The sequence below is a fragment of the Scyliorhinus canicula genome, chromosome 7 (genome assembly GCF_902713615.1).
Source record: "Scyliorhinus canicula chromosome 7, sScyCan1.1, whole genome shotgun sequence".
Classification (NCBI taxonomy): domain Eukaryota; kingdom Metazoa; phylum Chordata; class Chondrichthyes; order Carcharhiniformes; family Scyliorhinidae; genus Scyliorhinus; species Scyliorhinus canicula.
In genome coordinates, this window is record NC_052152.1 from 61,279,314 (window position 1) to 61,291,359 (window position 12,046).

Genomic DNA, 12,046 nt, shown 5'->3' on the forward strand with positions numbered 1-12,046 from the left:
GTACACCTAGATCTCTCTGACTTTCAATACTCTTGAGGGTTCCACCATTCACTGTGTATCCCCTACCTGCATTAGACCTTCGAAAATGCATTACCTCACATTTGTCCAGATTAAACTCCATCTGCCATCTCTCCGCCTAAGTCTCCAAATGATCTAAATCCTGCTGTATCCTCTGACAGTCCTCATCACTATCCACAATTCCACCAACCTTTGTGTCGTCTGCAGACTTACTCATCAGACCAGTTACATTTTCCTCCAAATCATTTATATATACTACGAACAGCAAAAGTCTCAGCACTGATCCCTACAGAACACCACTAGTCACAGCCCTCCAATTAGAAAAGCACCCTTCCATTGCTACTCTCTGCCTTCTATGATCTAGCCAGTTCTGTATCCACCTTGCCAGCTAACCCCTGATCCCGTGTGACTTCACCTTTTGTACCAGTCTACCATGAGGGACCTTGTCAAAGGCCTTACTGAAGTCCATATAGACAACATCCACTGCCCTACCTGCATCAATCATCTTTGTGACCTCTTCGAAAAACTCTGTCCAATTAGTGAGACACGACCTCCCCTTCACAAAACCATGCTGCCTCTCACTAATCTGTCCATTTGTTTCCAAATGGGAGTAGATCCTGTCTCAAAGAATTATCTCCAGTGATTTCCCTACCACTGACATAAGGCTCACCGACCTGTAGTTCCCTGGATTATCCTTGCTACCCTTCTTAAACAAAGGAACAACATTGGCTATTCTCCAGTCCTCCGGGACATCACCTGAAGACAGTGAAGATCCAAAGATTTTTGTCAAGGCCTCAGCAATTTCCTCTCTAGCCTCCTTCAGTATTCACGGCGACCGGCGATTCTCCGGCCTGGATTGGCCGAGCGGCCTGCCGTTCCCGACCGGTTCACGACGGCGGCAACCACACCTGGTCGTTGCCGTCGTGAGCATGGGCGCCAAATGCTCGTTGGTGGCTTGTGGGGGCAGAGAAGGAATGAGCACCACGGCCGTGCTCGGGAGGGGACTGGCCCGCGATCGTCGGGCTGGCGTCTCAAAGCGACGCACTCTTTTCCCTCCGCCGCCCTGCAAGATCAAGCTGCCACGTCTTGCGGGGCAGAGGAGGGGAAGACGGCAACCGCGCATGTGCGGGTTGGAGCCATCAGTTGTCGTGAAGTCAGCCGCGCATGCGCGGGTTGGAGCCGGCCAACGTGCGCATGCGCGGCTGACGTCACTTAGGCGCTGCCGTCGCGTCATTCTCGGCGCGCCGGCTGAGAGTTACGGAGCGCCACTCCTAGCCCCCCGGGTGGGGGTGAATAAGGTGCGAGGAGCGGCCTCCAAGACCGTCGTGAAACTCGGCCGAGTTGACGACGGCCTTTCCGATTCCGCGCGGGAGCGGAGAATTCCGCCCTCAGTCTCCCGATTGTAGAATTGCGCCCCTCGTCTTTTTGGATCTAAATGTGACCCAGGCTATCTACACACCCTTCTCCAGACTCAACATCCACCAATTCCTTCTCTTTGGTGAATACTGATGCAAAGTATTAATTTAGTACCTCGCTTATTTCCTCTGGCTCCACACATAGATTCCCTTGCCTATCCTTCAGTGGGCCAACCCTTTCCCTGGCTACCCTCTTGATTTTTATGTTCGTGTAAAAAGCCTTGGGATTTTCCTTAACCCTATTTGCCAATGTCTTTTTGTGACCCCTTCTAGCCCTCCTGACTCTTTGCTTAAGTTTCTTCCTACTTTCCTTATATTCCATACAGGCTTCGTCTGTTTCCCAGCCTTCCAGCCCTGACAAATGCCTCCTTTTACTTTTTGACAAGGCCTACAATATCTCTCGTTATCCAAGGCTCCTGAAATTTGCCGTATTTATCCTTCTTCCTCACAGGAACATGCCGGTCCTGAATTCGTTTCAACTGACACTTGAAAGCCTCCCACATGTCAGATGTTGATTTACCCTCAAACATCTGCCCCCAATCTAGGTTCTTCAGTTCCTGCCTAATATTGTTATAATTAGCCTTCCCCCAATTTAGCACATTCACCATAGGACCACTCTTATCCTTGTCCACCAGCACTTTAAAACTTACTGAATTTTGGTCACTGTTCCCGAAATGCTCCCCTACTGAACGTCTACCACCTGGCCGGGCTCATTCCCCAATACCAGGCCCAGTACAGCCCCTTCCCTAGTTGGACTGTCTACATATTGTTTTAAGAAGCCCTCCTGGATGCTCCTTACAAACTCTGCCCCATCTAAGCCCCTATCACTAAGTGAATCCCAGTCAATATTGGGGAAGTTGAAGTCTTCCATCACAACAACCCTGTTGTTTTTACTCTTTTTCAAAATCTGTCTACCTATCTGCTCCTCTATCTCCCGCTGGCTGTTGGGAGGCCTGTAGTAAACCCCCAACATTGTGACTGCACCCTTCTTATTCCTGATCTCTACCCATATAGCCTCACTGCCCTCAGTGATGTCCTCCCGTAGTACAGCGGTGATATTCTCCCTAACCAGTAGCGCAACTCCGCCACCCCTTTTGTATCCCCCTCTATCCCGCCTGAAACATCTAAATCCTGGAACGTTTAGCTGCCAATTCTGTCCTTCCCTCAACCAGGTCTCTGTAATGGCAACAACATCATAGTTCCAAGTACTAATCCAAGCTCTAAGTTCATTTGCCTTACCCGTAATACTTCTTGCATTAAAAAATATGCACTTCAGGCCAGCAGACCCGCTGTGTTCAGCAACATCTCCCTGTCTGCTCTGCCTCAGAGCCACACTGGCCCTTTTCCCTCGTTCTCCCTCAATGCTTTCACCTTCTGACCTATTGCTCCGGTGCCCAACCTCCTGCCATACTAGTTTGGTCACTGTGTTTGGCTGCCTAACAACAGTGAAGGCACGTCAAAAGCTATTCATCAGTTGTAAGATGATTTTGGGTATCCGGTCATGATTTAGCACAATACAATTAGAAGTTCTTTCTTTACTACATTTCACATCTTTTGCATATTCAAAAGCAAAGGTGAATTATGTACAGAATCCAAATTACTGCTGCAGTAATAATGCTGAAGGTCCACATGTAACTAGCATGATTTATACCTTTTGGTAGACTTTAGTGGTAGCAATCGTCATGTTCCGTAAATCAGCCGGGTTGCAGTCACTGCTGTTTATACAGCAACTCTGAGGAAAGCCGTGTTCAGACCAGTAGATGCTGGTGCTCCAATTTGTGTAGTTCTGCACACCACAACAGTGCAGCTGCAAAAGAAAGACATTCGATTTGTATGTTTGTCATTGCCCAGGGCAAGAGTCAGAGAAAGATAGAAAATCAAAGAGAGAGAAACAGGAGAAAGGGTAAGGAAAACAAATTTCAGAAAATTTGATCCACAAAATGTCTTAAATAAATAGAGACCTTAATTTTCCCATCAGCAATGAAGTGACAGTGATTATCACAGACCTCAAAAGAAGGTTGTCCGTAGAAACCTAATGGCATTTTAAACTTGGATTTCACCATTCCCATAGCCAATTTTGTTTTGGTGGCAACTATAGGGGATGGTTCAGTATCCAGCAGCAGTCATGTCATCAACCAATCACATTGAACAATTTTCAACGGTTGCAAATCGGGAAGTAAAATACACCAATTATCCTTCATTTTCTGAAGTCCTTTTCTAGAGACCCAAATAAAGATTGGGAAACCTGCACATAAAAGACCAAAAGATTACCGAGAATGAGGAGTGCCTCTTTGAATAAGGCAACAGTCACATCATACCAAAGATGTGCCCCAATTCTGCAAAAAATGTAAACCTTAATATCAACTCCTCCACTGTTGGGAGGGCTCCGAGTGGGTGTGTTAAACCATCAAATACATAAAATGCGACCCTAACACACTGTTCCCATGGCCATCTGAGTGTCCCACTTTACACCCATGTCGCTGTTTGCACTTGCGGTGAACGTGAGCACAAAATCGCAGCATGTGTACACTATAACAGGGGGCATTGATAGTTGACAAAAAGGAGGAACCCTAAACAAGTTTCTCTTGTCTAACTTGGGGTACCAATTCTATGCCCTCATTGTCAGTCACTCCAGCTAAGATCTTATAACATTCAGCTCTCTGTGAACTATGTTGTATAAATACAACTTTTATACAAACTCCCTGGGCACAATGACTTACCTCGCAGAATAATTCTGTGCAGATGAGACCCTTCGGCCCATCGAGTCTGCACCATGCATGAAAAGCACCTAATTTGCCTACCTAATTTCACTTGCCAGCACTTGGACCTTAGCCTTGAACATTATGACGCGTCAAGTGCTCATTCAGGTACTTTTTAAAGGTGAGGCAACCTGCCTCCACCACCCTCCCTTACATCTGTATGATAAATAAGTGCCAAAATGAAGGCACAGTAAAGGGAAATACACAAGGTGTAACCGTGTTTTCAAATCTGATTGCAGTATTTTTATTGTGTTTGTTTGGTGCAGCTAACATCCTTCCTTTTCCAATTAAGGGGCAATTTAGCATGGCCAACCCACCTACCCTGTACAGCTTTGGATTGTGGAGGTGAGACCTGTGCAGACACGGGGAGAATTGTGCAAACTCCACACAGACAGTGACCCAGGGCCAGATTCAAAGCCAGGTCCTCGGCACCGTGAGGCAACAGTGTTAACCACTGTGTCACCGTGCCATCCAGCCAACATCCTTCTAACTTCCAACATCCCAGTAATTTCCTTTTATTCTCTCCACAGATGCTTCAGACCTGCTGAGATTGTCCAGTATTTTCTGTTTTTGTTTCAGATTCCAGCATCCACAGAAATTTATTTTTTAATCAATAGGCTGGCCCTCTGCCCAGCCTATCCGCTCTATGCCCCCGCAACAACAGTATAAATCCAACCCCATTTCCAGTTTTTTTAACTTTGACAAAGAGTCATGCAGACTCGAAACATTAGCTCTCTTGTCTCTCCACAAATACTGTCAGACCTGATGAAATTGTCCAGTATTTTCTGTTTTTGTTTCAGATTCCAGCATCCGTAATAATTTACTATTATCCTTCTAACTATCCTCACCAAACCAATAGAAGAAAACTAACTATACTTGACACTGTTGTCATAAGTGATTGATTTACTTACATTATTCTGTACATCATCCACTGCATTACTTTGCTCGTCTTTTCCGTTGTAATTATAAACAGCATCCGTGTAAGTCTTTAAAAGATATCCTTGATCTGCAGAAGGATAAAAGAGAATTTATTATTTAGACAAAGTTCAAAAATTGTTTCTGATATTACTGAACAACATGCACTTTTGTAACATTTTTCACTGTTCCAAAACACTTTAGAGATGGGTCAGCAGACTTAACAGAAAGAAAGAAAGATTAGAAAATGCGACTTATAGCCCAGTTAAAGAGGTTTTAAGAAGGATTTTTAAGGTGGTCAGAGACAGTAAGACAGAAGAATGGAGAGAAAATTCCATTATATAGGTGGTTGAAGGTACTGCTGCTGATGGGAAGACTGGTGATGGGGGATGGGATGTGGTGATAGTGATGGAAGAATAGAGAGTCTGTGGTTTTACACAGTGATAATTGTCACTTCATAAAGATTCCATTTATAAACAATGGAAAACATAGTTCCCAGACACTGCTGTTATTTAAACACTGATTGAATTTTATTTTATTGTAACTACGTTAGATTATTATATTTTGCAATGCATATTTTTGTGTGCACTAGAGGTCTAAAGACTCATTTTCCTTTCCACCCCCACATATTGCTAACTTTCTATTTCAGGGCACAATTAAGTGGGAGGTAGGAAACTCGCCAATGCTGATGTGATGTCTATATTTTTTACCTTTTAATGTTTGCCACCTTTCTGACTTTTAAAAATGATTAATCAGCTACAAATTAACCTCTCCTTTAACAGTGTCACCCCCCCCCCCCCCCCCCCCCCATTTAAAACACCAAGGGTCCACAAACAACATGGCTCCAGAAATCATATACAACAGCTTTGGGAGTGAAGAAAGGTTCTAATTTTTGCTAAATTAAAATCTTTATAATGGATGAACTAAAACACATTTTGCTGCAATGCAATGGAAGTAATTGAATGGAGTCAATATTATATACTGTAATCAGTAGAGGTTTAAACTGAAACATATTCTTTTCTAATTAGTTCATACATTCATTATGCTTGTTTGAAACAAATATATTGTAAACAACACATTTAATGAAAATAATATTAATATTTGCAATATGGATGAAAATAGTAGAACAAGACAAAGGAATGGTTTTGTGACCATGTTTTCCCAATTCAAATATACTTACCTCATGTCGAAACACAAACCCAGAAATGCCAGCCACCAACTCTGCTAGGAATACCAGGGAGAGGAACATGGCATACTATAAATAGAGAAACAATAGTTGAAATGTTAGTGACATTCAGGATCACTGACCAGATAAACCCAAAAGCATGCTGAATGAAATCCCGGTTTCTGCTAAACTATCTCGCTCAAAAACCATTCATGACGATGCAGCATCTGACCTTCTGGGGAGTTTCAGAGTGAAACAAATAACTGGACAAACATCATAGAAATTTCATAGAATTTACAGTGCAGAAGGAGGCCATTTGGCCCATCGAGACTGCACCAGCCCTTGGAAAGGGCACCCTACCCAAGCCCACACCTCCACCCTATCCCCATAACCCAGTAACCCCACCCAACTTTTTTTGTCCAATTCACCTAACCTGCACATCTTTGGACTGTGGGAGGAAACCGGAGCACCTGGAGGAAACCCACGCAGACACTGGGAGAACGTGCAGACTCCACACAGACAGTGACCCAGTGGGGAATCGAACCTGGGACCCTGGTGCTGTGAAGCAACAGTGCTAACCACTGTGCCACCCTCATCGGATTTGGATTTTCCACAAGTGGCTTTTCTCCTTGATTTGCAGCTCGTTTACTCTGCCATCCTTGATTAGCTAAGAGATATGTCTTTCTATTTCTCACCCAAGTGATCTTTTTTCATTTGAGAGCTCATCAATGAGGATCATCAGCAGGGCATTCGCTCAAAGGGAAGTACCTAAACCTAGTCAAATTCTGTTCTCATAGGATCTCCACACCTTCACATTCAATTTAAAAGACTGAGAAAATTCCCATATCTTCTACTTCACCAGATGACTTCAGCTGATGGTGCAGGTTCTGATGCCAACTGCACCATTGATACCAATAAATCAGCATTGATTCTGGATAAGCTGGTTTGTATGGTTCAGTACATTAACCAACTGAGCCATGCACTGATCATTATATCTGTGGAATTGAACATCATCCAAAAAATACACAGCATATTAATTTTGTACATATACAATATCGCTGCAAAATAGTGGGTAGACAAGTAAAGGAACAGAAAAAGATACTGTGGAGAGGGAAGGGAGAACTGCAATTTTAATCAATCTCAGTGGGGTGGGTAAATTACACAAATATTAAAGCAGAATTTTAAAATGTGTACGGCAGCACCAACTCAGTACATCACAGAGCAATGGGGCACACGGTCATGCCTCTGGTTTGGAATCCATTGTGTTTGTAGCTTTGGCCATGCTGCTGTGCAGAGATAAGGAGGTAGCGAATGAAGCCCAATTGCTTGAAAAAAAACTATATCATATACATTTCTCAGATCTTTTACACCATCTGGTAAAACCTTTAGAGGCCAAAGAACATGTCGTACAGGAGTGTTAGTTGTGCCTCAGTTGGTAATACTCTGGTCTCTGAAACCAGATGGATTAGGCTGACATTCCAGTGCAGAACTGAGGGAGTACAGCATTTCCAGCGCATTTGTCTTTTGGACATGAACTCCATTTGCTTTCCAAGATTAAAGTAAAAATAACATAGCACCATTTTGAAGAGCAGGGTATCCTGGCCAATACTTATAATTGACATAAAAAAAAGATAATTTGGTTCTCACATTGCTGTTAGTAGGATCATGCGGTGTGTGAATTTGCTGCCACATTTCTGACATTAAAACCTTGACTCCACTTCAAAAGTACTTCTTTAGTTGTAAAACACTTGCAATGTACTGAGGCCATTAAAGTTATTGTGCATATGCAAGTCTTTCTCTCTTTCACGACTCACAATGTGACACAAACAGAAAAAAAAGAAAGACTTGCATTTATTTTTAAAAACCTTTTTATTCTCCTTTTTTACATTTTCTCCCAAACTTACACCCACCAACAATAAACAATAATCAGTAACAAATATGTCAACCCCCATATCAATAACAACCATCCCATCCTTCCACCAAACCCCAAACATTAGCCTGCATGTTCACATAAACAAATGACAAAAAAAGAATCGGGAATCACCCATAGTCACCATTAACACACACCGCCCCCCACTCCCCTCAACACACCCATCCCCCCCAACTAATGTTCAATGTTATCCAATTCTTGAAAGTGCATAATGAATAATGCCCATGAATTGTAGAACACCTCCATCCTTTCCCTCAGTTCAAACTTAACCTTCTCAAGAGTTAAGAATTCCAACAGGTCCCCCTGCCACGCCAGGGCACAGGGTGGAGAGGTTGCTCTCCATCACATCAGGATCCGCCTTCGGGCGATCAACGAGGCGAAAGCTACAACATCTGCCTCCGCACCCGTTTCCAACCCTGGCTGGTCCGACACCCCGAATATGGCCTCCCGGGGACCTGGGTCCAGTTTCACGCGCACCACTTTAGAAATTATCCTAAAAACCTCCTTCCAGTAATCCTCGAGCTTTGGACGGACCAAAACATATGATTAGCGGGGCCCCGCCCGCAACGCTCATGCACATCTACTCCTCCTCGCCCTCGTACGGTGCGCTCTGTATACCACCTTCAGCTGTATCAGCCCCAACCTCGGGTACAAGGTGGAGGCATTCACTATTCGGAGCACCTCACACCAGAACCCCTTCTCCATATCCTCTCTCAACTCTTCCTCCCACTTTGCTTTGATCCCTTCCAGTGGTGCCTTATCCTCTTCCAAAATAGCCCTGTAAACTGCTGACACTACCCCCTTCTCCAGTCTCCCTGTCATCAGCACCTCCTCCAGCAATGTGGAGGCCAACTCCACTGGCAAGCCCTGTATCTCCTTTCTGGCAAAATCTCGAACCTGCATGTATCAAAACATTTCCATTTGGGGCAGCACGGTAGCATTGTGGACAGCACAATCGCTTCACAGCCCCAGGGTCCCAGGTTCGATTCCGGCTTGGGTCACTGTCTGTGCGGAGTCTGCACATCCTCCCCGTGTGTGCGTGGGTTTCCTCCGGGTGCTCCGGTTTCCTCCCACAGTCCAAAGATGTGCAGGTTAGGTGGATTGGCCATGATAAATTGCCCTTAGTGTCCAAAATTTCCCTTAGTGTTGGGTGGAGTTATTGGGTTATGGGGATAGGGTGGAGGTGTTGACCTTGGGTAGGGTGCTCTTTCCAAGAGCCGGTGCAGACTCGATGGGCCGAATGGCCTCCTTCTGCACTGTAAATTCTATGATTTGCCCCTGCTCCAGCCCATACTTCGCTTCCAGCTCCTTCAGCCCAAAGTTTGTGTGTCTTAATCCCCTTCTCCTCCCATTTCCGAAACTTCCATCCCACCTCCCTGGCTGAAATCTGTGGTTCTCCCGAATCAGCATTTCCCTTGACCCTGCCCCCAACCCGAAGTGTTGGCGAAACTGCTTCCAAATTCTCAATGAAGCTATTATTACCGGACTCCCTGAGTATTTCTCCGGGGCTATCGGGAACGGTACTGTTACATAGAACATAGAACGATACAGCGCAGTACAGGCCCTTCGGCCCTCGATGTTGCACCGACATGGAAAAATCTAAAGGCCATCTAACCTACACTATGCCCTTATCATCCATATGCTTATCCAATAAATTTTTTAATGCCCTCAATGTTGGCGAGTTCACTACTGTTGCAGGTAGGGCATTCCACGGCCTCACCACTCTTTGCGTAAAAAACCCACCTCTGACCTCTGTCCTATATCTATTACCCCTCAATTTAAGGCTATGTCCCCTCGTGCTAGCCACCTCCATCCGCGGGAGAAGGCTCTCGCTGTCCACCCTATCTAACCCTCTGATCATTTTGTATGCCTCTATTAAGTCACCTCTTAACCTTCTTCTCTCTAACGAAAACAACCTCAAGTCCATCAGCCTTTCCACATAAGATTTTCCCTCCATACCAGGCAACATCCTGGTAAATCTCCTCTGCACCCGTTCCAAAGCTTCCACGTCCTTCCTATAATGAGGCGACCAGAACTGTACGCAATACTCCAAGTGCGGCCGTACTAGAGTTTTGTACAACTGCAACATGACCTCATGGCTCCGGAACTCAATCCCTCTACCAATAAAGGCCAACACACCATAGGCCTTCTTCACAACCCTATCAACCTGGGTGGCAACTTTCAGGGATCTATGTACATGGACACCGAGATCCCTCTGCTCATCCACACTACCAAGAATTTTACCATTAGCCAAATATTCCGCATTCCTGTTATTCTTTCCAAAGTGAATCACCTCACACTTCTCTACATTAAACTCCATTTGCCACCTCTCAGCCCAGCTCTGCAGCTTATCTATGTCCCTCTGTAACCTGCAACATCCTTCCGCACTGTCTACAACTCCACCGACTTTAGTGTCGTCTGCAAATTTACTCACCCATCCTTCTGCGCCCTCCTCTAGGTCATTTATAAAAATGACAAACAGCAACGGCCCCAGAACAGATCCTTGTGGTACGCCACTCGTAACTGAACTCCATTCTGAACATTTCCCATCAACTACCACTCTCTGTCTTCTTTCAGCTAGCCAATTTCTGATCCACATCTCTAAATCACCCTCAATCCCCAGCCTCCGTATTTTCTGCAATAGCCGACCGTGGGGAACCTTATCAAACGCTTTACTGAAATCCATATACACCACATCAACTGCTCTACCCTCGTCTACCTGTTCAGTCACCTTCTCAAAGAACTCGATAAGGTTTGTGAGGCATGACCTACCCTTCACAAAACCATGCTGACTGTCCCTAATCATATTATTCCTATCTAGATGATTATAAATCATATCTTTTATAATCCTCTCCAAGACTTTACCCACCACAGACGTTAGGCTCACCGGCCTATATTACCGGGGTTATCTCTACTCCCCTTCTTGAACAAAGGGACCACATTTGCTATCTTCCAGTCCTCTGGCACTATTCCTGTAGCCAATGATGACCTAAAAATCAAAGCCAAAGGCTCAGCAATCTCTTCCCTGGCTTCCCAGAGAATCCTAGGATAAATCCCATCCGGCCCCGGGGACTTATCTATTTTCACCTTGTCCAGAATTGCCAACACTTCTTCCCTACGCACCTCAATGCCATCTATTCTAATAGCCTGGGTCTCAGCATTCTCCTCCACAATATTATCTTTTTCTTGGGTGAATACTGACGAAAAGTATTCATTTAGTATCTCGCTTATCTCCTCAGCCTCCACACACAACTTCCCACCACTGTCCTTGACTGGCCCTACTCTTACCCTAGTCATTCTTTTATTCCTGACATACCTATAGAAAGCTTTTGGGTTTTCCTTGATCCTACCTGCCAAATACTTCTCATGTCCCCTCCTTGCTCGTCTCAGCTCTCTCTTTAGATCCTTCCTCGCTTCCTTGTAACTATCAAGCGCCCCAACTGAAACTTCACGCCTCATCTTCACATAGGCCTCCTTCTTCCTCTTAACAAGAGATTCCACTTCTTTGGTAAACCACGGTTCCCTCGCTCGACCCCTTCCTCCCTGCCTGACTGGTACGTACTTATCAAGAACATGCAATAGCTGTTCCTTGAACAAGCTCCACATATCCAGTGTGCCCAACCCTTGCAGTGTGCCCAACCCTTCTCCAACCAGCACTTCCTAAGTCATGTCTAATGGCATCATAATTGCCCTTCCCCCAGCTATAACTCTTGCCCTGCGGGGTATACTTTTCCCTTTCCATCACTAACGTAAAGGTCACCGAATTGTGGTCACTGTTTCCAAAGTGCTTACCTACCTCCAGATCTAACACCTGGCCTGGTTCATTACCCAAAACCAAATCCAA

General features: G+C 45.0%; 1 protein-coding gene across 1 annotated transcript in view; it reads right to left on the reverse strand.

The window, feature by feature from the left end:
- Positions 1-12,046, reverse strand: part of tspan7b (tetraspanin 7b) — a 129,213-nt gene that overhangs the window by 21,130 nt on the left and 96,037 nt on the right. The window contains exons 3-5 of the mRNA XM_038802135.1: positions 6,284-6,362; positions 5,104-5,198; positions 3,085-3,240 (exon numbers count right to left, since the gene is read on the reverse strand). Coding sequence (XP_038658063.1) covers positions 3,085-3,240; positions 5,104-5,198; positions 6,284-6,362 — 330 coding nt within the window. The remainder of the gene's footprint in view (positions 1-3,084; positions 3,241-5,103; positions 5,199-6,283; positions 6,363-12,046) is intronic.